The sequence below is a fragment of the Acanthopagrus latus genome, chromosome 4, assembly GCF_904848185.1.
Source record: "Acanthopagrus latus isolate v.2019 chromosome 4, fAcaLat1.1, whole genome shotgun sequence".
NCBI lineage: Eukaryota > Metazoa > Chordata > Actinopteri > Spariformes > Sparidae > Acanthopagrus > Acanthopagrus latus.
The window spans coordinates 15,046,240-15,072,703 of NC_051042.1; the positions used below are offsets into that span (position 1 = coordinate 15,046,240).

A 26,464-nucleotide genomic window follows, 5' to 3' on the forward strand; every position below is an offset into this window, starting at 1 on the left:
CTCATTTGCATGCAGATTATTGTTCACTATTATTATTATTATTAAAGATTGTTCTTGTGCTTCCTCCGTTATGTATGTTCCTGGCAGAGTGAGTGAAATGGGCTTGGATGCACAAGTGGGTGGGGTGTTGGCGGGACAAGGGTGGTGCCGGCCTCTTATTTCCCCTCACACGTTACGGAGGTCTGGATCACATTTAAAACACATGTTACTGCTCCTCGGCTGTGTGCGGTTTGGCAGCTCCTGAGGAAAAGACAGTGATAGGGGATTTAACAGGAGGGGGACTTGATCACTTGACAAACAGACATTAGAAAGGGAAGACGGGAACTTACAAGCAAATAAAAGGGCGAGCTCTGGGCAGCAGCAGTGGGAGAGACACAAGGGCAGACAGCAAGACAGACAGCTTCCCGAGGCTTTTTTTTTTCTGAATTAGGAGGAAGGAACTGTGTGGCTACTCGTGCACCTCAGGGCCCTTTTATCTGGAGAAGTGAGGACTGACACATACAGATATTGTAACCACTGAAATTAGCTGTGGTTAAGTAAAGGCAAGACATCAGCAGTCTGCCAGGAGGTGATAAAATAAAGCAGAGCTTGAACACGGAGGAATTTGTTCAGAGCCCTTGAAAAAATCTCGCAGGCTCCAGGATCCACTTGGATAGAACAGAGTGTGCTGACAAGAGTTCTACCAGGGAATCTTGAGCTCTGTTTCTTCCGAGGTAATTTCCAGCTTCTTAACTTCTTGTAACCCTCTTTATTTGACTGGACACCTCTGGTTCTGCATCAAAGCCTCTGCAGTAATAGGAGCGTGTTTTAAAGCCTCCTCGGTCCAAGCCTCCTGTGGGCGTCTGGGTTGCTGTGACAGGTTACAACTAGCTTTCTCTCACACACACACACGTGCACGCACATACACACGCTCTCTCTACTGTGCAGCTGTAAGATCAAGAGTCTGTGTTGCACATAACCTGCGCTGAAAGGACTGAGTGTGTATGTGTGTGTGTGTGTGTGTGTGTGTGTGTGTGTGTGTGTGTGTGTGTGTGTGTGGTCTGAGGCTCTCAGCTGGTCTGGGAAACTGAGTCAGAGAGGCAGCCAGCTCTCAGTGCTTTCTGCCAGCAGTCAAAGGAGACAAGTCCACACTGCCGAGTGCGTCTCAGAGAGAGCGAGCGGAGCCGAGAGGATGATGATGAAGATAAAACGGACTCTGTGCAGAATCTCCTGCCTGGTGACTCTGGTGTTGGAGCTGAGCTGGATAAACGTGGGCCACAGCATGCCCAGCGAGGGAGGCATCAGGGTGAGTGTGCCGTGACACTTTAACAGTGTTTAATATATCAAAGTAGTTGCGTAAGGAACCTCTTGCAGTTGCTTTCTGGAGCTGATGTCATGACAGATTTTATTCCCATTGGTACTAAAAGTAATTTAATGTGTTCTTTTAGTTTTATGCTATTTAGATAAATAAGATGTGGCGTGTTTTTGCGGTGTTTTGTAGCCTCTCTCAACTCTTTTCATTCACCATCTCATAACCTCAACTCCTTGTCTGGTCACTCACTCACATGTGCTCACCGTGTGACCAGAAGAAGAAGTTCACATGAAGATGAAAATCCAGTCAGTAACTGTCTACTCACCCTCAAGCTGATGGAAAGTTGGACGGAGTTTCGCAAACATTTCTGGAACTGAAGTAGAACAAGTGAAAAAATAAAGATAAAGCGATAAACGAAGTAAAATGGCCCTAAGACAAAATGTACACCCTCGATGTGTGGTTGACTCAGCAGTTACAGTGAAGACGTCAGCTTTAAAAGTGATGTAAATAATGTCCTGTCCTCTCAAGTTAATTTTGGACCCCGAGCTTCTTGGATTCTACGGTATGAACTGTATGGAGCCATTTAAGCTGTTTTAAAACAAATCAGTCAGCTCCAGAAATGTTTTGTGGACTACAAAACTTTACCAAACTTTCAGTCGGCTTGACAGTCAGCCAGTGGATGAAATGTCCTTTTTGGTTGGCTTATCCTTTGACTTTCTCCTCACTTTCTCTCTGCTCTCCCTCTGTTGCTTTCCCTCTCTGTTTCTCATTAGCGGGTCTATCCCCTGGTAGAAATTGCGGAGGGGAAACCTCCCTGTTTTCTTTTGTTGCTTCTCTGATTTAAGTGGAAGCAGTCAGTGAGCCAAACTGCTCCACCCTCTGTTCTGCAACATACTGAACACATCAGAGGGCTCAGATCGTTACAGTTGTCCAGAGGAAATCTAGCAAACGTTGTGCAGACAAGTGCAATATCCCATGACTGACTGTCCTCCGACGTGCCTCCTCCCTGGTTGTTAGACCATCTACCATCTTGTACCAGGCCTTTGGGGTTGCTGCCTCAAAAACGAGCCTGGCAAGTTGTGGATTTTAACCTCTCTCGTCTCTGCTCTCAGATAAATCCCTCTCTTGGCTATTCTTTTTCAGCTTAAGTTAAAACACAAACAAAACAGTTACATCTTTCAGGATATCCTTTTAGATTTGGTGCGAGCGATTACTCTGCATCGTCATCGCACATCTCGTCTATTCCGCTTCCGTTTTGTTCTGGTTTGTGTCATCATGGGAACTTTGCGCTTCCGGTGGAATGACAGGTGGGTTTATGATTTTTCTCCCACCCCTGAATCACAACTCGTCCCCTCTCTATGGAGACGTGCCAGTGATGGTTTGATACTTTGATCGTCTGTCAGATCTGTTTGCATGTCAACCTTTTATACGTCCTCGTTGCTAGCAGGGACTTGCGTGAAGCACGTTTCAGAGACAGAGCGAGGTGTGAAAGGCAGACCGGAGCCAACACACAAATCTGCTGCTGCAGCTGTTTATAATCACACTCTGACTAATGGCTGTGACATCAGTCATGTACATATTGTAAATCCATTGCATTTTTCTCGATTCTGTTTTTTTTCCCAGTATATTCTACTTGTTTTGCGAGAATATTTTCTAACAAGACAAAGACAAATAATTGATTTCATTCCTGTGTGACCGCCCACTGCTGTCTGTGTTGTCCTCCATACCGCTCTGCTTTTCGCAGTCAATCAATCAGTAAACATGGACCGCACTATATTATATTAGTCAGCTGGTTACAATGTTCCGTTATCTGATTCAATCAATGAATCAATAAATCAGTCAATCTTTGTATAGCATTAAGCGGGTCTAAACAGTTTCCCCTAATTCGTTATTTACAGAGCCCCAACATTTCCCACATGAGCCAGCACTTGGCTACAGTGGCGAAAAATACTGCCTTTCAACAGGTAGAAACCTCGAGCAGAACCGGACTCAGTGGCGGGCAGCCATCTGCCTCGGCCGCTTGGGTTAAAAAGCAGCAGAAGTTCTGCTCAGGAGCTCTGAGGCACCTTAACCTCCATCCCTGTGGACTTGGCATCGTAGCTGTGTGTCGCACTACTAGTGACACCAAAGACACTTTGAAATCCAATATGAGCGGGCAGAGTGTCCGGACAAAGGCAAACGTGTATGTTTTGTTTGCTGTCCAGATGTTCTCAAATCAGTCTGAATATAATCTGAATTTGCCAAAAAAAAAAAAAAAAAAAACTGGGGTTGGTACTCTGAACATAGTTCGACAGTCCACAGCTACAGTAGCAGTTCTGTGAGGCTGTACTCAGGTAAAGCAGAGATTTTAACTAACATCAGAATGCTAACACGCTTAATTTTTATGGGAAATTCAGACAGAGGGGTATCAGCTGAATAATGAAATGCCGACTGACTGTGGTCCCTGCAGGGAATGAAGGAGTGGGAGAGGCAGGTGCGCTCAGCCTCCAGCCTGGATGAGCTGCTCAGGCTCGCAGACTTTCCTGACTGGAAGTTGTGGAAGTGTCGCCTGCGACTGCAGCAGCCAGAGACCCTCTCATCTCCTCCGTCAGGAGGCTCACACCGCTCTACACGCTACGCTGCAGAGTCCTACAGCCTGGAGATACTTAAAGGTTGGATGCATAAAACATAAAATACGTGTTACCTGTGAGTCTGTGTGTTCAGGTAGTTCTGAACTTTGAGTGTCTCCCATTCAGCCATAGATGAAGAATGGCAGCGGACTCAGTGCATGCCGAGGGAAACATGCGTTGACGTGGCCAAGGAGCTCGGCACCGACCCGTCAATGTTCTTCAAGCCACCGTGTGTGTCCGTTCACAGGTTCGTTTCATGTGACACCCGAACTTTAACGTTGTTCACCAAGCTCAATGGCATTCAAACTGACAAAACGTCTCAGCAGTCATTTCTGTGATATCAGCATGCTTACAGTCACGTTGAATAGACTTTGGAGTGGAGACAGATGTTGAAACAACATCCATATTTGACCTGAGGGGCTTTACTGAGGAAAAGCATTTTGTGTTTAATGATACAGCAAATATTTTACATATCACTTCAAAACTACTAAGCATAAAGCGCTTATGATGTGTTTTATAATCATATTATTTAAATAACTGTCTAGTGGTTGTATTGCATAATATCCCTGCCTAGATGAAGGATGCATGGAAGTATGTGGGCAATGACAGTTATGTGGCTGAAACCGACGTAAAGGGAGCGGAAATGCGCTTTTATGTCTGTAGAATAGAAGCTGATTAGATTATCTTAAAGTGTGTACACAATGTTCTCAATGCTCGTGTTCATGTGTAGAGACCCTGGTGATACTACGAGCAAAGTTCCATGTTGTGTCGAGCCTTCTTCGTGTTTTAAAAATAGCGATTTTGATGCTATTGCTAATTTGCTCCAAGCTCTCTCATTTAAAATGAGTTAGACCCGAAAACGAAAATACTGTAAATCTTAAAAGTGCCTCTTTTATCGCAGTTATGCTTTTACGCAAAGGTTTAACTCATATACATTCGCAAATAAAAGCCTAGGTTGCACTGTGGCGAGAGTTTCACTTTAACGTAAAGACAAAGTTTGAAACAGTGAGCTATACCCTGCCAGGATCTGACAAACCTACCTACCATAAAGTGCTAATTAGTGAGCTTAGAGTTGCTAGCAGGAGGATTTTGTTAATCAGTTATAATTCATACAGTTATATCATTATTGTTTTTTCAATGGCAGGTGCAGTGGCTGCTGCAACCAAGAGGGCGTCACCTGCAAAAACACAACTACTGTATATGTGAATAAAACTGTGAGTGTCTTAAGTGGGTAAATGTACCTTGTTTCTGCTGAGGTTTTGAGTGTTTCAACATCTAGCACTAGTTTTCAGCAGTCAAACACACTTACACCAATGTCTATGTGCGTGTGTGTGTTTTTGCGTTTCAGGTCCTCAGTGTCATTCCATTTAAGTTTGTACCAGAACCAGTGCTAATAAAAGTAGCTAACCACACAGAGTGCAGGTGCATGGAGCCCGCCATAATACGACGTAATGCTCAGCCTCACAGGAGCAGTGGGTGAGTCTAAGAGCATCAGTCTGATGTCTTATTAGTCAGCTTCATTTGGTACCATGTTTGTTTTGTTCTGTTCTGATCCATCTGGTTCGTCGGCAGCTGCTCTCCGATGGGCCAGCTGTCAGAGGCCGAGGACTCCAGGAGACTTTGTGCCACTGGGTTGATCTGGGATTGTTCATCTGACAGATGCATACCTTACCCATCCAGTGCACCAGGTGTGTGTGTGTGTGTGTGTGTGTGTGTGTGTGTGTGCACGTGTGTGCGTGTGTGTGTACGTGTGAAACAGCCTTTAAAAACAGCGCAGTTTTATGCACAACAACTGCACTTTACATGTGCTGAAGGAAGTAAAAGTATTGAGACTTTTGACAATTGTGGAATGTAACTAAGTAGATTTAGTCAAGTACTGTACCACTTTGAGGTATCTGCACTTTACTTGAGTACAGCTGGTTTTATGACACTTAATATTTTTACTTTGCGACATTTCAGAGAGAAATCCCTTTTACTCAGCTACATATCCCCTGTAGCTCCTAGTTACTTTACAAAGAATATACGTACATAAAGGAACATTACAAATGAGGGTGCTTTGTAAAAACAAATTAATTACCCAAAAGACATTTTTTTTAAATTGAGCTGAAATTATTAGTCAGCTTTAAGACCGAATCCCCATAAATTGATTAGCATCAGCAGTATTTTGCAAAAGTGAGCACAGAAAGTGGAGCTTCACAGAGCAGTTTGTTAAAACACTAACCATGTTATCTAAAGTGTCCTCGTGTGTTATATCTAAGGAAATACATTTCACTTTACTGTCTCATTTGAAAATCAGCAAACTTTGATTTGACACTTTGATTTCATCAAAGATGAAAAGTTTATTATTTATTTATTGTACATAAACTGTCTTTGTGACTTAAATGTACCATTATCACCTCCTGTTTAGACTTTCCCCTCACTTCATGGATGCCCGACTGTGAGATAGACGTGGAGCGGTGTGACTGTCTTCCTCGACCTGTGCCGCCTCTCCCGCCGAGACTGGCCCATCGCTGTCAACTCAACTCTTCCATCTGTGACGACAGATATCAACGTTTCGATCCCGCCACCTGCAGGTAGGCTGGAGAGAGGCTCTGTTCCACTCAGTTTCACACATGAGAAAAATGTAATTTCATGTTTAAGCTTTGGATTGCTTTATCCACAGATGCAAATGGCCCAAGTAGAAGTCCACTGGGGAAATGAAAAACGACAACCTGCTCGCCAAGGATGTTTGGAGGCAGAGAAAAAAAAGGGCTCATAATTTATTTACAATCCTATTTATGCCGATCACTTTAACTAATTAAGATATTAACTCACATGACCATGTTAATTGATTTTTTTAACATGCTTACCTTGTTTCAATCAATGTGTAAAGTTTATGATGTGTATTATTTGTACATTTGTTCTTTGTGCACTGATATTAAAAGATTATTTTTGAATACTTATTGACTAACTTTCTTTGAATTTACGTATTATTGTTCAACCTCCAGTGGACACATCACTCCGGTTATTTAAAATTATTTAGTAAAGAACTCATATGTGTGATGAGCTTAACTTAGAGGTCAGAAAATAAAACAAAAAGGTTAAAAAATAATTCTTTATTGCAATATTTGCTTCATTATCCTCCGTACAATGATTTACTTTTTTTTACTACTTACACATTTGAATTTATAAATAACAGAAGATGACTACTGCCACACCAACTCAGAAAAATATTATTATTATTATTAGTAGTAGTAGTAGTAGTAGTAGTAGTAGTAGTATTGTTATTATTGTTGTTATTATAACAATAATAAAGACTTTATTTATATGTATATAACACCATCTAGAACAGCGTTTACAAACTGTTTTGACAGATAAAGCAAAAGCATAACACTCAGTATAACAGCATAAATGAAGTTAATACAAGAAGGCAAAACACAAAGTGTCAATGTGACACAAGAAAAGGGAAAAAAAAGCTTTTTTCAATTAGTCACAATTGTAAAGCACAAAACATTTGTTTTCCTGAGTATTTAGTATTTGAGTATTTAATTAGATACAGAATCATTAGTTTGACACACTGAATGATCCGTAATGCAGCCAGTTTGTGTTAAAAAACACAGAATTAGTGAACTAGAAGATACCTGTTAGTAGTCAAGAGGTTTCACATGGATTGTTGTATAGAAAAACACCTGAAGATGGAGGACTTTTGAGGGCAGACAGTCAAATAAATAATAGAATAGAATAAAGAATAAATAATAAAGGTGGAAATTCTGAAGGAAAGCCTGACGCCCTCTGCATGGAACCTGTCATTTGGGTGAAATCAATGAGCCCGACGATGAGAAGAGACAGGAGGGCTTTGAAAACAACATCGGTGTGCTTGAGTGAGTGAGTCAGGCCTCCCTGCATGAGACAGTGTCATTGGACTTCAATAAACACTGATGACTTAAGGTGATGCAACCTGAAAGACCTCGCAGTGCAGTGTTGCATGAACGAAGAGCTGCAGCGTCTCCACACAGCGTCACAGCTGTAGCCGCTGCCAGAGGTGTGGCTGCTGAGTGCTCTGAGAGCGTGAAGACAAGCGGTTCCTATCTGTCAATAAGTTTGATCACTTTTGTAAAGGTCAAGTTTCACAATTTTAAAAGGATTTTCTTCATGTTGATCAGTGTAAAAAAAAAAAAAAAAAAAAGACACGTGACATCTACTTTGATTCTATACAATAAAAACACACTTTTATATATTTGTACACAAGCAGCTGACATGAGATCAGCTGGTATCTGATCAGTATCTGAGACCTTCTGTTCACCAGATGACAGAGGAGATACAGATCTATGCTTCCGTATGTTATGTATTTAATGTATGTAAACTAACTGAGCCTCTCCAATAATGTTTGAAGAAGAGCAGCAGGAACAGCTCTGCTTTACCGAAGACGGAAGTCATTTCCAAATGTGCATCATTTACCGTCATCGCTGGGAGAATGTATTGATCTCCCATCTTGCATTTCTATTTTTTTTTCCTCCCTGCAGTGCTGCTGATCAATTCATTGCAAACAGTGAAGTGTAAAGTGTGTCCTTCCTCCTTTTGTTGCCACCAGAATTGATTTTGCACTAATCATAAAATGTCAGGAAGCCACAATAATGTTGAATGTGTCAGCAACTGAAAACGACAGGCACACACAGACCCACTGTCATCTTTTAGTCCTCACATGGGTTCAAACTCTTAGTTTTAGTACGTAAGTTAGTAAGTAAGTTTTAGATGTATCTCACGCAAATATTTTAATTGTGACAAGGTCACATTAACATTAACTGAATACAACATATTCCAGATTTTATAGTGAAGCAAAATACTAAACAGGCCTGAAGTTACAAGGAGTTCTGTCTCCCCCTTGCTGCACTCTTTACGAACGCCTGTTTTCTCACTCTAAATTCAAGTGCAAATTTGAAATAAGCTTCCCAAATACCAAAAGATTTAAATGAACATTTCAGTGTATTTTGTTCAGCGTACAATGTGATATGAAGATGTTAGATACATGTGAGATAAAAGTATGAGACAAAGATCTTTGTCCAAGTTTTTCTTGTAAACAATACAATTTCTGCTTACATTGAGTGTTTAACACCACTCATGGTTTTAGGGCAGTTATTTCCTGTTTTATTCAAGGTATACCCCCCCCCATGAGGTCAATACGTAAGGGATAAAGCCTGACAATGTGTCCATAATCAGGAATTTCTTGCCTCTGCGAAGTCTAACCAGTCATGTCATTGTCCTCATGGTTTTCTGGTTGGTCTCCATTTGATGGTTGGCACGGTTGGATTTTGGACTTTAGCTGATTAAAGCTTGCTTTTTGTTTGACTTCTTGCCTGTGTCCATTCAGTGTAACGGACACAATCTCGTTCAAATTAATTCCCTCCTCATTAGGCATTGCAAAGATTATTTTGTTGCATATTTTAATCTTAGTGTCACACCATTGGCAAGACTGTTGTGTCATTGACACACACAAGTTGAATCAAAACAGGAGCTCAATCATAATGAAAATTGCTCAATAGATCATAAAGACATCATATACTTTCAGTTACCTAGACGTTCAAAAAAGTTTAATAACTGACCATCAAATGAGAGAAAAACAAGAAGGTTTGAATGGAACAGAAACGGTAAAGTGATCATCTCCCCTTCTGATCTTAGATTAAATGCTACATGCTGTTGTGGTAGAGAAAAGTAATGTGTGGAAGCACCTTCAAGTGTAATAATATATTGTTAGGGTGGAAACAACTAAACATATCTATTAGAACCTCTAAAACTCACTGATGCATAACATCTTGTTTGTTAAATCAACCAAAACCAAATTAAAGGAAGTTATTCCTGAGTGGGACTATTTCTTGGTGTGACTCAGTGACTTTGGGAGTTTTGTTGTCACCATGAGGTCTGCAGGCTGCCAGCGAAGAGTCTAGAAACCCATGGCTGTCAGCCAAAAATAGTCCCCACATAGGACCACGTTTATTATGCTGCAATACGGACGTTTGGTAAAAAGGTCTGATTACCACTTGGGAGTCCAACTGATCCGAGGTCAAGTTCTTTTACACTGCAAGAAAGGGCTTTCACCAACCTGCTGTCTGAAAAAATTAGTGTCATTTGTTGAAGATCTCCCTTCACTGGAACTGAGCGGTAAAATACAAAGATCCGTCAACATACTTTTGGCTGTGTTGTGTATAAATTACAATGGACCGGCTGGATCCACAGTGGATTTTTAAAAAAAGGCTTTATCTGAATGCTCATGTCACCGGCCTGGAGAAAAGGTCTGCGCTATTTATGGCACTGTGCTGCTTGAGTCCGTCTGAAATACCTGAGAGAGATGTTCACACATTGTCACAGAGGTTCTCTTTAAGTCTCCAAGGTGACCAAGTAGCCACGTCTCTCAGTGCTGTCAGGAACTTGTCACTGCATATTACAGGACACCGAATTGCACAAAAGTATTCTGTAATTTTCCCCAGTCATCCCAATGAGAGAAACATTATGCTTTGTTGTCAAACAGATTTTCTTTAGGAAGGAAGCCAGAGAACTCATTAAAAAGTCTTTAAAGTGACAGAAAAGACCAGAGCTTACCATCCTCGTTCCAACCAACGGCAACGTACCAATAAAGGTCGGCAGATTACAAAACCGCTGAGAAGATTACTGTGGAAATAACAATGTGACAAGGTCACAAATCAAATGAAAACATCACAGCAATTTTATTGACTCATTTTATTAAGATCTTTATCCTCGATGCAACATCTCTGCCACCACCAAATCTGGCACAACATGTCCTTTATTCACAGTAAGTGAAGACGAGGTACATCAGAACTGAAAGACTCAAACAAACAGACATTTAAAAGTTACATCTCACCGTAACTCTTAACTGATTTGTTACAAGATGAGGCGTTGTAAAAGCTACTTGTGAGTTCCAGTTTCCCATAAAGCAACACTGACACCGACCATTGCATAGAAAACATGACATTTCCATCCGCCGGTGTCCGTGGAAAGTTCTGACACTTTGTATTTGGATGTTTCAGCTCCAGCAGCAAACAGGCGCAACATCCACACACAACACTGACCTTTCTTGTGACTGTGTCGGTCTGAGGGGGGGCTCAGTGCGGCCGGAGGTGTTTCTGCTTTAATTTCTTGCGTTCGATGAGACCAACACATCTGATGGAAAACCAGCTTCACATCTCACTGAACTTCATGTTAGTGAGAGTGAATCTCACGTGTCTGGACTGGCTCTCGCTTTAACAAGTCCCTCAAAAGTGAGCGAGAGAAAAGGGGTCACATGTGCGTTTCTGTATGTCTGAAACAACACTTGATGAACTTGACTGGTAACTGTCGTCATCCCGCAGGTTCAAGCATGAGTCACATCCTTCTGAGTTCCTGAGGGAAGCCGAGAAATCTCAAAGGACATAAGAGGAACTGTGCAGGATTTAATCATCCTGTAGCATTTATTCTTAACTCCTGCTAAATAAAAACAAAAAACCTACAGATATCTCTCATGAATCTGTGAGCTGTGAGGTCTGCAGGTCTTTGTCAGGACTGTGAGATGTCCTTTCCATGTTTCTGCAGGATTCTTGTCAGACTTTGTTCAGGGACCTCAAACACGTCTTCTTGTCACTTTTATCAGCCTTGATTTGTGTGTGTTTCATTCCTCAAATTCAAAAGATAATAACTAATCCTTATTTACATTCCAGACTTCCCGAAGAATGAGCCTGACCATAAAGACGACATGTTTAGTAGACAGTTGAGGCCGCACAGGACAGAAATTTGGCACGGCGCTTACACCATAATTAAACAAACAGTATCCAGACTGAATTACACTCCCACTCATCACAGCCTGGCATGATCCTCTCTGTCTGTGAAGCACCAAATTAGGACAATGCGGTCTGATGTAAACGTAGCATGTGACTGTGCAGAATAATCATGTCCAGTGAACACAGTGATGCCGAAACTATGCAGTGTATACACAGTCAACAGGACTGACAGTCTAAACATAACCAGAGTACAAAGATGCGCATGAGGCTGCACTTCCACCATGAAACGTAATGTAGAGATCAGTGTCACGCACACTTATTTGACAGGCATTTTTATTGATTTTTTTTTTTTGTGCGGCGTTTCTCCTGTTGAAAAGAAAAACGCATGATGCAACTTGTTTGTGGCGTGACACAGGCTCAGTGTCTGTTTAATTCCCTTGAGAACTACATGAAAATTTAGTCAAACCAACCAGCAAATATGAACCCACAAAGTACAAATGTGATTTGTTTCTCACACTGTGTTCAAAAACATCTCAATAAACATCCTGCAACCAAGGACAACTAACATTCAAAATACATATCTAGAGGTACAGTGAAAATGTCACAGTTATCACAGCATCTAACACTTATAATATAATATAATATAATATAATATAATATAATATAATATAATATAATATAATATAATATAATATAATATAATATATATATATATATACAGCAACAGGTCATTACACACCATAGTCATACAAATATAAATAGATACCACAAACAGTATTAAAGCACACTGAACTCACTTTTATCTTTTGGAAACATCATAACAAAAGCATGTCATCTTGTTTTATCATGAATAAAGTTATCAAACCTCGTTAAAGGCACTCTTTAACTCCTTGAGGTGACGCGGTCTTCATACTAAATCTAACTTCACAGAGATGATTCCATTCACAGAAGAAAAATCCTTTCACTGGCATCATTTTCTGTATCATGTTCAGTGAAAACAGTAGGATTCTATACAGGCCGAAATCAGACAACACAGTACTGTACATCACTGGTGATTTATCTGTGATAGGCTGTGATAACGTCAGTCACTTCACTTAAACGCAGTCCTCCTGGTCCTCATGATCAGCGGCGTACAGCCGTACGCCATTGATCATGCTCAGACTCGCCACGGAGTGATGTGTGCTGCGGACAGAGGTCACCCGTGTGTTATAATGAGTCGGGCTCTGCGAGGAGTGTCTCAGGATCACACGGCAGCAGCAACAAAGTTGTTGATTAAATTGCTTCTGGAAGGTCTTGCTCAGCAGGTAAAGGGCAAACGGGTTGAGGCAGGAGTTGGTGAATGCCAGGATACGAGCAATGACGCTGCAGACAAAGTGAACCAGGGAAGTGTCCACCTGGTGGTGAGGGGGGAGAGGATTACGAAAAGGGTTCATAAGAGGAAAAGAAATAGAGGTGTGTGAATACAGTGGGTGTAAACAAATACAAAGACATCCTTCAGATGTGAATGTGCTGTGAGTGTTATTCATCAGACACTTTTCTTTTCATCTCAGGTTTGCCTTCAGTTACACCCAGAAACAGCTTTTTCTGAACCAAACTGTGAAATGTGTCCCATTGAGCTTTTACATCAATTTTTCATCAATAACCCTCTCATATTTATTCAGACAACTTAGAATTATTTTAACAACCTCCATTTTTTTTAAAAGAAAAAATCAGGCAGTATAGCTCAGAGAAATTCTACCTTGTACAACTCTTGATTCCCTCCAAAATGTGGGCCACTTTGCAAAGAATGAGTAAAACAGAATGTGATAATCCTTTCTGACATATACTCAATTGAACACACAACACGGACATGTTTGTAGATATGTCTCACGTTTACCTTATTGGCTGTATTTTCTAACTACCAAAGCCTCCCATTCAACTGAGCAATAACTTTGCCACTAACACAGCCAATAAATCAATAATTTGAGGACATAATCAAAATATGATGTTCCAAATGTTAAATTGTTATGCTATCTTGGTAGCAAAACTTATAAATACGAGGAATGCAAATGGCTAGAAAACAATTTTAAAAAGTAAATGAAGCCTCCATCTTCCATTTCACTGTCGATGTAGACTCTTGTGTTTTCTTATGTAAACAGACTCAGATATCTCTGAGTTACGCAGCAGTATATTCAAACAGATCGAAACAGATCAACACTGACCGTACTAGAAACAAAGGGAAGTGCTTATCATCTACCTGGGAGTAGTGATAGGAGCGATATAAGTAGATTACATGACTGGGAAGCCAGCACACTGCAAAGAGCCCAACAAACACCAGCACCGTCTTGGCCAGGCGCTTTCTCGATTCAACCTGTTGAGCCAAAGAGAGAAAAGCAGCTTATTACCCCAAGTGGCTGGAGCAATCATTATAACACAAAAGACAAACGTGAGGAGAAGAAGTAGTATAAAGGGTGACGAATCCATAACACGACATTGGTCAGGAATAGAGGATGGATTAAAAAATTTATTCAGGATTAAATCAGACCGCTGCTTGTGTCCAGAGTGAAACCTGAGGTCCATGGTGGGTTTTTCTAATTCATCAACAAGTTGCGTCAAGGACAAGTAATGTGAGTTACTATGTACATACACATGTGCATACATACATATTTGGGAATGGCAGCTGCTCTGAATCAACCTATTCAGATGTTAGTGTTGCCATATATTTGATTATTGGATTATTATTACGGATCAATTAGAGAGATGAGATAAAGAGAGAAACGAGAGAGGAAAATACAACTCAGAATTTTCATATTTATATTGTTAATAAGGTCATAAGAAAAACTCAGAACTATTTGCTTTTTCCATAACCTAATAAACAAGCTGTTCGCAGAAGAAAATAAGGTCCAGAAACACTGTTAGAAGGTAGAAAGGGTGGCAGGGGCCGCCACATATAAACAAAATAAATGTCCTTTAAGGTCTGTTTGTATATTCTGTTTATTCAGTCATGAAAACAATTAGAGTTGCTTTATTTAGTTTCTTTAGAAATCAAGATCTTTCTCTTCTCATTAAAATTTCTTCCCCCCCAAAAAAAATTACATCAGGCACCTTTAAGTACAGTATTTTAGTGAAAGCACTTAGTTACTTGAATGCACCATACACAAAATACAACACTTAATCACCAGGGCTATAGTTTACCTTTAGGTCACTGAGGTTATGACTAAGTTGTATGAAACTGCAAACAGATGGTGGGCACCTAATTGGAAGGATTCAGTCATTTGAAATTTTAGTCAGTGTTGTTCTGAAGGTTTAGAACCAAAAATATGACCATACTGGCTCAGTTTGCAACAAGAAATATTAGAAAAATTGGTTTAACAGTTGCCTTAATCGATACAAAATTCAGTGAGGGATGGTATATCCCAAATCAGGCTACAGCCCTGGTAATGACAGGTTTAACACTGGCCTGTTGTTTTGCTTGCACGTTCCCCTCCACAGGCAGGTCTGAGGCACTCCTCATCAGGCTCCGGGCGATGAAGGTGTAGTACACGGATATGACCAGCAGGGGAATGACGTAGAAAATGAGGAAGGAGGCCATGGAGTGGATCTTGGGGTGCAGTTCCCCGGCGTGGGGATAAGGGGCACAGGTGACGAAGCTCTCATTAGTGGAGGTGACATTAAAGGTGTGGAGGTCGGAGTAGATGGCCTCGGGGACAGCGAGGAGCAGGGAGAAGAGCCAGATGAGCGCCGCCCGCAGGACAATGCTGGTAGTGGTGCTTGATGTTTGGATGTCCAGGGGCTTCACGATGGCCCTGTACCTGGTGGATATATCAGGGAGATTAACTTTTTAACAGATTAGTAGAAAGTGTGTCTTGATGTGAGAAACCACTATGACTCTCACACCCCTTTCTACACAGACACTCAACACTTGGTTCCCTTTAATATTCATTCAAATGTTGTTATAGTCCTGTTTTTGGTTTTTGGAAAATATTTTGCTCTGTATTGTTCCACTTTGTTCTCTAGCTGCTTGCTACTGGGCTGATGAGAGCAATGAGAGTGAACGGGACCTGTAGTAAAGTTTGTGATGGCAGTAAAACCATATAAAAATACATACACACATACACATGGCTACACATCATTTGCAGTGATGAACTCAAGGATATACTCAATATATATATATATATATATATATATATATATATATATATATAGAGTTGACAGCAGAGTTGACGGTTATTCTCCTTGAGTTCATCACTGCAAACACCCGTTCACATGTGAATAAATATTGACAATAGCTTCTTTAACATGGCAAAATGTCTACGGGGAGATTTCCTGATATTCATTACGTTTGTAAGTCTTAAATTGTGTTAAAAAGAAAAGTATTAAGTAAAAAAAATAAATACATTTTTTTTAAAAAGCTAGGTTAACATATTATGTAAAGAACAAAAGGCAATCATATCAAAAGTGTGCAAGTAAAAGTCTTAAAGTATCTGATTTTAAATGTACTTAAGTATAAAACGTACAAGCCATTCACCAATTATCTGATCATCAGACTGTGTTTTTGTTAAATGTGATTGTCTGCAAAAATAGATTAAATTAAAATGTGCTTCTCTAGTTCTAATGCAGCAAATCTGCAGAGTGACTGGTGACTAAAGTTGTCAAATGCAGGCAAGCTGAGTAAAAGCATAATATTTGCATGAAAGCACACCCAAGTAATGTACATGTAGCCCAAAAATGTGTGTTGTAAAAAAAATTACTGGAGGAGTCACCCCAAATCAATTACAGCCAAAGTGACAAAGCCAACAGGAATAAATGTCGAGGGTATTTTTCCCCGTCCGTCGAAATCAGAAGATGTTGTTGATTCTTGATGTCCCTGATCTGAGAATCAGTAGAGGTAAAAACATTAGCCCTGTTGAATTTGAAGAAGTAATATAGAAAGTGAGGAGCAATGAGTCTCATCTTGGAGATAACATCAACCTGGCAGTGTTAGGAATATCAGGAGGGAGTAATGATTCATACTATCTTCAACAGATTCAAACCTGGTGACGCGATAAGTGATCCGCAAAATTAAACACAAAGGCAGCCAAGTCCATTTAAGTTTCCTCACTCCACCTCCACAGTTTAATTTAATCTTGTTTTAACTGAATTAGTCCTCCATAAACTCAATTTGCCTGTGTTCAAGGCAGTTGTTTAAGAAGTAGATAAAACATTTGAAAAACACACTTTGAAAACCTCACTTGATTTAAGGATCATATGCTTACAACAACCTTATTAAAGAGATAAACTGATAACACATCACAGCTAAGTTTAGTACCTCTGCCTGGAGACTGGACTGCCATCTTTTACCAAAAAAAAAATCCTGTAATTGTGTATCACAGCACTGTATCTGCAGAATGACAGTGTGTGTTTAATCAGCAAAGGATCATTGATTTTATACTCAAAAACTCCAAAAACATGTTTTCTCAATCACCCTGTGACTACATAATTTGAGTTGCTTTACTTTGTTTTGAGTGTGTTTGAGCAAAATGAAGACGAGCTCGAACCCAGAACTGTGTGCGTGGTGCCTGCTGAGATCACCCACGGTAGCACTGGAGAGGCTACACACGTCGCTGTGTTGATATTGATATGCCGTTGCAGACAAATCACATTAGCGATTTAAGCTCTGTGACAAGTTTGCAGGTTGCACTCCAAAGGCACAGGCATATTCAGCACATGCCAAGGGCCTCCTTGCCAGTATGAAGTCCAGACATGTCTGCACTGAATAATGTTTAACAATTTTTTTTTTTGTTGTTTTGTTACGTTTAAAAAACAAAAAAAAACAAAAAAAAATCTGTTTATATATCCATTCATTAATGGATAATGAATTTCTGTTTTCTTTCAAAAAATACACAATGTCAGCATCAGTGAGCGGGAAAAGGTATTTCAGTTTTTCCCCTTATCAAAGGTCAGGAGAAAGCATCCAAGGTTTCCACTTTTTTAAAACATTTTTCCATTATCTAAATCTTTTGTCATCCTCTGTCAGATTTGCCAGCCTGGCTCTGCTCGTTTTGACTCTGCGTGGCAGGGTTTTTGCATTTCCACCACAACTTGGTCATCTGCTTGAAGTTGTGTCTTAACGACGCACTTGTCTCGATCCCTGCAGTGCAATCAAAGGAAAACCTCTAACAAAGTGGCTCCCCTAATTCGGTTACAACCATGTTTTCTTTCCTACGACTTCTTCGCAATAAAAGCCTCCTCAAAGCCAGGTCATTTAAAAGCTTTCATCATGAAGCAGCATTACGGGAAAATGTTGCTTTTTTACCAGCAGTAACTGAACGAGACTCCCAAAACAGCTGAAAATGAACACGATGAAACGGTAAAACACAGCAGATGCTTGAAAAGTGCAAACAGGACCAGAGAAACTAAATAAATCCAGTTAGAAAAAGTACTTTCTGCACATGAGCTGAGCTTCGATTTGAGGGGGAAACAGGTTGCTTGTTACGGGTTGGCCGTCGTCATGAGTCACCACCGCAGCCCACACTTCATAAACAAACTGACCTTCAAGGGCAACACAATTACATGTATTTACTTTGTCTATATGTGGCAGATCCTGCCATTTATTCTAGTTTCAAGCAGTGCTCTGGGGACCTTATTTTCCTCTGAGAACGGCTTGTTCTCTCAGTTATAGAAAAAATAAGTACTTCTTAGCTGGTATTATTACCTCGTATTGTTCTGTCTTCTCCATGACTACAGAGTGCCCCTTTAATATACATATATAATGTACAATGAACTGTATCAAAAAGGACAGTACTTCACCTATGAGCGCAGAACTGACCAACTGCAAATGAATGCCATCATATGAATAAATAAATGAAACTAAATAAACAAGCATAATAATAATCTTGTGGCAGATTAGTCATCTCGTTTGGTTAACAGATATCCAAATGGTGTAGGGAAATGGGCCAGAAAATACCATCTGCCTGGTGTAATCCACTCGTTCAGCCCAGATTGATTTACCTTACTGACAAAAACAATTGCTGCACTGCCAAGACAGTCTGACAGTGAAATGCAACAATAATATTCTCCTGAGGAGAAGAAACAGGAGGCCTCAGCATGACAAGCATGATGAAAATTGCCTGATGCATGTGGCAATCTACACCTCGGATTTACCTCTGAGTGTAAATCCTGCAACTACAGCGAAGACAAACCACACTCAAAAATCATCGACCCAATATGAGACTCCAAGTATGAGTCTCGGATTTAAACACCATTATTATGCATTATTTATAAGAGCAGGTTAATGAGAGAGGTAATGAGAGGAAACACATGCAGGCTTGACATTCAGTCACGCACAACTGACTAACACATTATTCTCTCACCAGCAGGTGATCCACATATTCTTGTCATGTTTTTTTTTTCTTATCCTTTTTCTTTTCTTTTCTTAATTTTTTATTTGTTTGTTTTGGAAACATATTTTTAGGCGCACAAAACATGCACGATCACCTCGTTTATTCTGATATTGAGCGTTTCCTCCGGACTGTCGCGGTGATGTTCACCGGAGCAGGTCAGAGTCATCTCGCAAAGTGTTGGATCATTAGCTGACAGCTGACAGCTCCCCCGCGCGTGATAGTCTCCTAATCAATACACAGTTAATATTTGCTTTCCATTAGAATGATAATGATCAATCTGGCACATATGGCGCGTATTTATTTTTGAGACTAGGGGAAGACGCCATGTGGATCACCTGGATGCCACGGAGCCATAGAAAAGTTACTGATTACAGGGTCAATAAAATAAAAGATGGTGATAATAACAGACACACACACACACACACACACAAAAAGAAGCATACCTACCTGTCAGCAGAGAGGGCTGTGAGAGTGAACACAGACACCCCGACCGAAGTGAGCTGGATGAACGGGATGACTTTACAGCCCACTCTCCCGAACAGCCACTCCTCTGACAGGTAGCGGCTCGCGTCCACCGGAGCGCAGGTCACCAGCAGCAAGACATCTCCCAGCGCCAGGCTGGACATGAACAGGTTCGGCACGTTGCGGATGGACTTGGCAGAGCAGAACGTCTTGATGAGGGTGATGTTGCCGATCAGCCCCGACACGCTGATCACGCCGTAAACAGAGGCGATGGCCACGCCGGTGAGCCACATCGTCCGCGCCGAGCTTTGGACAGCAGCAGTGACGCTGCGCGACGCGTTCGGGTGAAGATGCTCCATCTCTCCAAGTGTCCGACTGAGTCACCGCCGGAGAGACAGTACCCGAGCTCAGAGGAATGGATATGTATATACCGGCAGAGGGCAAAAGTATTCTGGTGACAATCTCGTGTCCAACTTTACAGTTGCTGCGCACGACCTCGTCGGTGGGTCTTCTGCAGGAGCTGCCACCCACCCAGTGAGCTCAACATGCACCAACAATGAACAATCAATATGTGTGCAGCATGAAGAACGATTTATCTCGTTTAATTGAAATGTGCTCAAAGACTCCAAGACAGTCTGTTCTGTTTGCCATGTTTGTTTTTTATAACTTTGGGTTTTTGTTTTTTTTTTTAAAGTTCTCTGTTACAAGTGTTGGTTAATAAATACTTACAAGATACTTATTAATGTGAAATCAAATGTGACATGAATAACATAATGTCCTGTGTGGTTTTACTAATTGCGCAATAATCGTGTTTATGATTAGATTATTCATTATTAGTGCAAACACCTTTATTTTCTACGTTTATTTTGTTGCGTTATTAATATTAATAGATGCATCATTAGGCATAGATAAGTAGTTAATCATGCACTTCCTAACAGTTGAGTGTACTTCTTGCCACTTCTTGCTCTTGAGTGAGAGCAGTGCCTTATCAAGACTAATACAGTTTGCTGCTTGTGAGAAAGTCTTTCACAGACGTTCCAAAATGTCTGTAAAATGTTAACAAGCGTCTTATAAACGCTTATGAATGTCTTATATTCTCACAATAAACATGTTTATCATACAATTATTAACACCTTAATGATGTTAATAAGAGTGTAATAAGGACTTCTAATGACCTTATTAAATAATGCTCACAACAAAAACATTAATATAAACCATCATTTTCCTGGCTGACCTCAAGTTTTCTCTGTTGGATCAAAATGGATGCATGTTTTAAGCTTATATCCTGATCGACGACTTTGCCTGTACATCTATAGGAAAAAGTGCAATGGCCCCTCGCATTTAATCCCCAGTCCTTTGAACATGACATTACTGGAAGAGAGTGGAACATATTCTTAGACTGAAAATTGTTTCTCACTTATACAGCAGGGACCGTGCCACCATTTGATTACAAGCAGCTTCGAGAGGCTCATGCGATATGCTACAGAATCACAGTACAGCAAAATGGATCTACAGCAGAGGTTACGCCATAAATTAGAATACTGCAACAAAGTTTCACGTTTTTTTAAACAGTGGGCTACTTGCAGGTTCCCATGTGTGTAAATATTTCTTTTTATCCCACCCACTTTTCACTGATTTACATTAAGTAACATTTGCTGCAGCTTGTGCAAAAGCTCTGCACAGAACTTGAAACTCTGCGTGGGAGTGTCCTTACAGAGTCGTTAAGGATCCTTGTGAGCTCTGAGCTTCAGAGTTGTTAGGGGCCACATGTGGGTCGCTGATTTAAGCGGACTTCATGTGGGTTGCTCGGGCTTGGTGAGCCGAGGTGTGAATGGTTGTTATGCTGTCTGGGGAGGGAATTCAGTACTGCATTGTAGGTGGGTGATAAGTAACAGTCACAGGCCATCTCCTTGGTCATCACAGTTTGACAGAGAAAGATTCCTTTATCCCTCTTTCAAACTGTCTGTCTTCTCTGGCCAAGATGCTTTCATTACATTTCATTCAAAGGAAGGATTTTCTTTTCAGATGTAAGTGGACGTCAGAGTCTTTACCTGAGGAGTTGGCCCTCCTGTGTTGCGCCATTCGTTTATGGAGAGGTTGTTTTGTCTCCCCTGTATACAAATCTGTGCAGTCCTGGCCGCACTGAAAAGCATAAACAACATGTAGTGAAAAAATGAAAAAGTCCTTCCCTTGAGAACAGCAATGTAAACATCTTGGCCAGAGATATATAGTCTATATATAGTTCCTTTCAAACCTGCATTGCAGCTGGAGGTCAGTGTTGCCTTTCAGTGATCATGTTTTGCTCATTTCCAATACATGTATTATCAGTGTTATTGTAAGCTATCATTAGAAATGAGAAACAAGGATAAACATTTTTCATTATAAAGAACCAAATGGTTATTTCAGACTTTACAGACTATTTTTTTCTTTACCATATACAGCTTCTTAGTTTAACATTTGAGCACGTTAATATTTGCTAAACATCAATAAACACAAAGCGTGGTGGATGTTTATTTGTTGCAGGTATACTGTACTGTGCATCAACCAAAATATTGGACATGGTCATTTTGTCCAGAAGATGGTGCTAATGGGCGAGTTAAGTGATCGCAAAAGTTCTTAAAATTGGGTGGTTGTTTCTAAAAGTAAGATAGAGCTTTCACAAAAGACACAAATCAACTTCAATGTCAAGTCAGAGGTCTAAGTTGTTAGGCCAGATATTTCACTGTCCATCCATCATTTTCTACCACTTACCTGGAACCAGGTCGTGGTCGCAACAGGCTGACAAGGTTGAGAAGTCTCTCTCTCCAGCAATGTTTCCAGCCCCTCCTGTTGGATCACGAGGTGTTCCCAGGCCAGATGAGATATATAATCTCTCCACTGTGTTCAGCCCTGGAGTTGTCTTCAAGATGCCCCAAAAGGCCACCAACTGGTCCCTGTACATTACCTGCATCCCTGCTGAGGCCACACCCAACAGTCTTTCAGACACACTCTGCATGTAATCCTCGCTCAAAAGCCTGACACACTTCTTCAACTTGCACTCTTAACCCATAGCCAACATCTGCCGGACAGAAATGTTAGCCTGTTGGTGGTGCAAAGAAAAAATTAAGCCAGGAACTCACCAGAGTCAAAAGGATTTATCCTCTGGGCACCATGAATTTCTGTAAAGAATTTAATGGCGATCATTTCAGAGAAATTAAGGAAATGTGCTCTTAGATTGTTTAAAACTGCACGCTGAGAATCTGTGCATGGAACATAGAGTGAGTCATGTTGTGCTCCTGTGGGGGCTTCAAGATGTGGTGTGTTCACAGACTGACTGATCCAATTTACCTGATCTCCCGGTAGCTTCACATACTGCCTTAACCCAGCGGGTTCCTGTGCAAAGTGACGTATCTATGGACGACTGCCTCAGGGTAATACACTTTACAGGTACCAGGGATGAAAAAGGGCTTACAGGTCATCAGCATGCACTCAACGATCCATTAAAGACCCCTTGCAGGTTATGCATTGAATAGTATCATCAGCAGATACAAACCCAGGAAGAATGGTGGCCTGTTATCCAGCAGGGTGTAATGCGCCATAGAGAAAGAACATCTCTAATCCCTGGTATTCTCTGTGGTTTGTCAAGAGCTGCCAGGCAATTCTACCTGCTTTAATTGTACGAGATAGCGAATGAAAGGTGTCTGGAGTTATTATGTGGGGACAAGATAAGACTGCCAGAAGCACAAGAGATTAAATTGGTAATAGTGTTAAGCAGAGGAGCAGGAGGGGATGAGAGATAGGGGAAGGAAACTGGAGGTGAGGGTTGGCCTGGATAAAGTAAACCTGTATGGTCTCATTCACATACATACAACTATATATACACCTGGATATGTGGGGAAGGAGCTCAAATGTATACAAGCAAATAGCACTGACTGCTAACATATCCTGGCAACTGTACTTGTCAACCCTTATAAGAGGGTTAAAAAGAAAATGAATCTTTTATACAAAGAGAAGGTTTCCCTTGAAGCACAAAATGTAGCAGAAATATCAAGCAAAAGATGTTGCTGTGACACTCACTCTATAGTCAGACACTTGACTCTTAATTGCACAGCAGAAGTTCAGTATATGACCAGAAAGGACGAGGCAGCAGGTTTCACAGGAAACCTTCAAACTGACAAATAAAGAGGTGGGTGGTAGTATAAATGTTTACAGGCTCCAGCCTTGTAGCACCCGATAATGTAATAATTTCCTGAAAATGTAATAAAATTTGCACTTAACTAGATCAAAAATCTAATAAATCCCAATAATGTAATAACTTCACCAATAATGTAATAAATTATCCTGATTTGATTTGTATTGTATTAACATTTTTACTGATAATGTAATACCTTATATATATTAGCTTATATCTGGGCTGGAATTCTGGTCTCCCAAGGAGGTAAGTCCATCACCCACTCAGTAGGACCAGGATGTAGTTGCATGTCCCTGAGTATCTGCACATGTGCATATGGCTGTCTGGTACTCAAGGTCTGCAATTTAACCCAATAGTCATTCTGATGTTTCAAATCCAGTGAATATAACATTCTTAGATTCTCAAAACAGGTTCGAGAAAACGCACACGCAGAGGAATCAGTGACGGTTAGATGAAGATGATAAAAGTCTTGACTATGGAGGGGAAGATTTCTACCTTGACGCTTCTGTGTCTGGGTGAGTTATTCCTGGAAGAAATGTTTGCCTCTTTTCCTTTGTGCCTTACCGAGCTGCCACAGCTGAAACTCTTGAAATCAACATCATCAAATATTGATATGCTTTTGGCTTGACCCATTTTGTCTTACAAAGAAAAGAAACCTAATTGAACGGTATTTTTATTAAAGGCATACGAGACTTGTTTCAAACTTGCAATAATCAAAGTCAACTAAGGCTAAAACTAACCATTATTCTAATTTTATTTTTGTTTTGATGTTTGATTTTTCCTAATTCATTATTTGAATCATCAATTTGTCTTGCTTTTTTCTTCTTTCTTTTTGTTTCAAACTTATGAGCTCATAGTTTTAAAACATACCATTATTTTACCTTTCAATTTGTTATTTCCCTGATCAGTGGTTGAAGCGTTTGGTCTACTCCTGAAAAAATGCCCATCACAGTTCCCAGAGTCCATATGAAGACTTGACAGATCTTGCTTTTTTAACACATTGTACAAAATCCCTGAACATAGTTTGCTGGCATAAAAGACTGACTCCTCCAGAAGATGTTCACATCTGACAAGCTGGAACAACTGATTATTTGTTGTTTTTGCTTCAATAAACAACACATTACTGAACACAATTGTTGATTTCTTTTCTGTCAATTCACGAATGGTTTAATTTCCAAACTTAACAGATTCAAAACAGTGTGTGTTTCTGTTCTGTGTGTGTCTGCGGTTAGCAGGGTGGGGTGATAACCTATTTGTACAGATGCAGGTCACACTGCTGATTGATTCTCAGTATGTGCACATTTTACACACACTGTAATGCAGCCAGATTAACATGAAGATTTCATCAAGTCAACCACAGCAGATGTAGATGCAGCTACTCTTGATCGTTATTCTCTGTTTTTTTAAATCTTACAGTGCTGTCAGGTGTCGGTGCCCTCCAGGTGAACATCCCACAGGAGTTATATGAGTCTGCCAGAGGTGACAACATCACACTGCCCTGCAGCTTCACACCCAAAACCCCATTAAAGGAGACCAAAGTAGTCAACATCACATGGTCTGCTGAGGCTGCAGAAGCTGGTGCTGAAGAGGTCAGATTACTACTAATACTATTTCGGTGAAATGTTCTGCTTTTTAAGGTTCTAACAACTTGCTTAAAAAGTTGTATGATTTATTTTTTGTCTCCATATTTCCTTTGTTTTGTCTAGTTGCTCCATCTATACCCATCTGTAAGATCCAGGGTAAAGCAGAGTACGGCCAGAACATCAACCTGTCATGTCTGTCTAAGGAAGGCTCGCCACCACCCACTTATAAGTGGGAAAGTCGAGACGTCAGGAACATGCCTCGTGCTCCAGATCCAAGAACAACTGACAGTAAGTATACTGACACCGTTTCTGACAGGACTGTTGATTCGGGAAAAAAATATCAGTTGACTCTCAGTTAAGAAAATGTTTACTTGTGTCTGCATAAACCATATTAACAAGACGGACATGTTCCCCTGACATCCCACTCAGGACTGGAAGCCTGAATGCTGTGATAATTTTATGTTGCTGTGTTCCTGGTTGCAAGCCCTATAACATGTAGCTACTTTTAGAAATAGTTATCAATTTTCTACTTGCCAAGTATTCGGCAATCGAGAATATGATGGACAGTGAAAATTAAGAGGGACATTGGGCGACAGTTCATGGTTAAACAACATTCGATAACAAATAAGCTAAAATTAACATTTAACCACTTCTTAGCTAATGTTACTGTGTGATTACATCCAGTTTGTTTCACTTCCTGGCTTTAATAAATGTGTCCCAGATATGTTTGATATTTAAAACTTCATTTACGGCTTTCCTATCATATTGTGTAAAACTATCAAACGGCCCCGAAGTGGTTAAATACTTATGTTAGCTAGCTGCTACGTGCTGTAAAATATGTTATTTTACCTTGAAATATGGCTCAGTGGATCTCCGTATGTTCAGTGTCCATTATCTTTCGGTCTGCTGGTCATCAGGCAGTGGATCAAGAACAGCTTGGCAGATATTTGACATTTATATGACTTGAAACCAGGAGGACAGCATTTCAACAAGTGCTCACTAGTTGTAAGAGTTTTACTTTTGAGGGCCAACACACGAAGATTCAGGAGCATATCGGATGATTAAGGGGCACTTAATAGGTTCTCCCCCAACAAACCTGAGCCGGTTGCCTGTTATTGCAAAAATCCGACTGATCTTACTGATGTCTTGGGATCCCAACTGTTTCATTCTTCTGCATCACTGCACCTTTGTAATACCAAAATCCATCGTGACACTTTCAGGAACAATGATGAATAGAATTAT

At 40.6% G+C, this 26,464-nt stretch overlaps 2 protein-coding genes across 4 annotated transcripts; one reads left to right on the top strand and one right to left on the bottom strand.

Moving 5' to 3' along the window:
- The first annotated feature begins 78 nt into the window (after nucleotides 1-78).
- On the top strand, nucleotides 79-6,840 carry vegfd (vascular endothelial growth factor D). Of its 3 annotated transcripts, none has more exons than XM_037096336.1 (9): nucleotides 79-713; nucleotides 1,046-1,285; nucleotides 3,741-3,942; nucleotides 4,027-4,147; nucleotides 5,045-5,114; nucleotides 5,249-5,376; nucleotides 5,473-5,588; nucleotides 6,308-6,473; nucleotides 6,563-6,840. In XM_037096336.1, the coding sequence occupies exons 2-9, from the start codon at nucleotides 1,172-1,174 to the stop codon at nucleotides 6,579-6,581; spliced, it is 936 nt and encodes a 311-aa protein (XP_036952231.1). In that variant the 5' UTR covers nucleotides 79-713; nucleotides 1,046-1,171; the 3' UTR covers nucleotides 6,582-6,840. The 3 variants fall into 3 exon arrangements, with proteins under 3 accessions (XP_036952231.1, XP_036952232.1, XP_036952230.1); XM_037096337.1 differs by having other exon boundaries at nucleotides 1,054-1,285; XM_037096335.1 differs by having other exon boundaries at nucleotides 79-1,285.
- Nucleotides 6,841-12,035: 5,195 nt separating this feature from the next.
- grpr (gastrin-releasing peptide receptor) lies at nucleotides 12,036-20,458 on the bottom strand. The gene is made up of 4 exons (XM_037095747.1): nucleotides 19,454-20,458; nucleotides 15,085-15,436; nucleotides 13,882-13,995; nucleotides 12,036-13,039 (listed from the first exon to the last, which is right to left on the bottom strand). Exons 1-4 carry the CDS (start codon nucleotides 19,825-19,827, stop codon nucleotides 12,740-12,742), a joined length of 1,140 nt encoding a protein of 379 aa, XP_036951642.1. The 5' UTR covers nucleotides 19,828-20,458; the 3' UTR covers nucleotides 12,036-12,739.
- Between the last annotated feature and the right edge of the window lie 6,006 nt (nucleotides 20,459-26,464).

Bases quoted from the DNA above. Each gene is read 5' to 3' on its own strand.
- vegfd (XM_037096335.1), top strand. From the start codon at position 1,172: ATGATGATGAAGATAAAACGGACTCTGTGCAGAATCTCCTGCCTGGTG. The intron at 5,115-5,248 runs GTGAGTGTCTTA...TTTGCGTTTCAG, and splicing joins CTGTATATGTGAATAAAACT to GTCCTCAGTGTCATTCCATT. The intron at 5,377-5,472 runs GTGAGTCTAAGA...GTTCGTCGGCAG, and splicing joins CAGCCTCACAGGAGCAGTGG to CTGCTCTCCGATGGGCCAGC.
- grpr (XM_037095747.1), bottom strand. From the start codon at position 19,827: ATGGAGCATCTTCACCCGAACGCGTCGCGCAGCGTCACTGCTGCTGTC. The intron at 15,437-19,453 runs GTAGGTATGCTT...TATATCCACCAG, and splicing joins ACAGCCCTCTCTGCTGACAG to GTACAGGGCCATCGTGAAGC. The intron at 13,040-13,881 runs GTAGATGATAAG...CCTCACCACCAG, and splicing joins GCTCCTATCACTACTCCCAG to GTGGACACTTCCCTGGTTCA.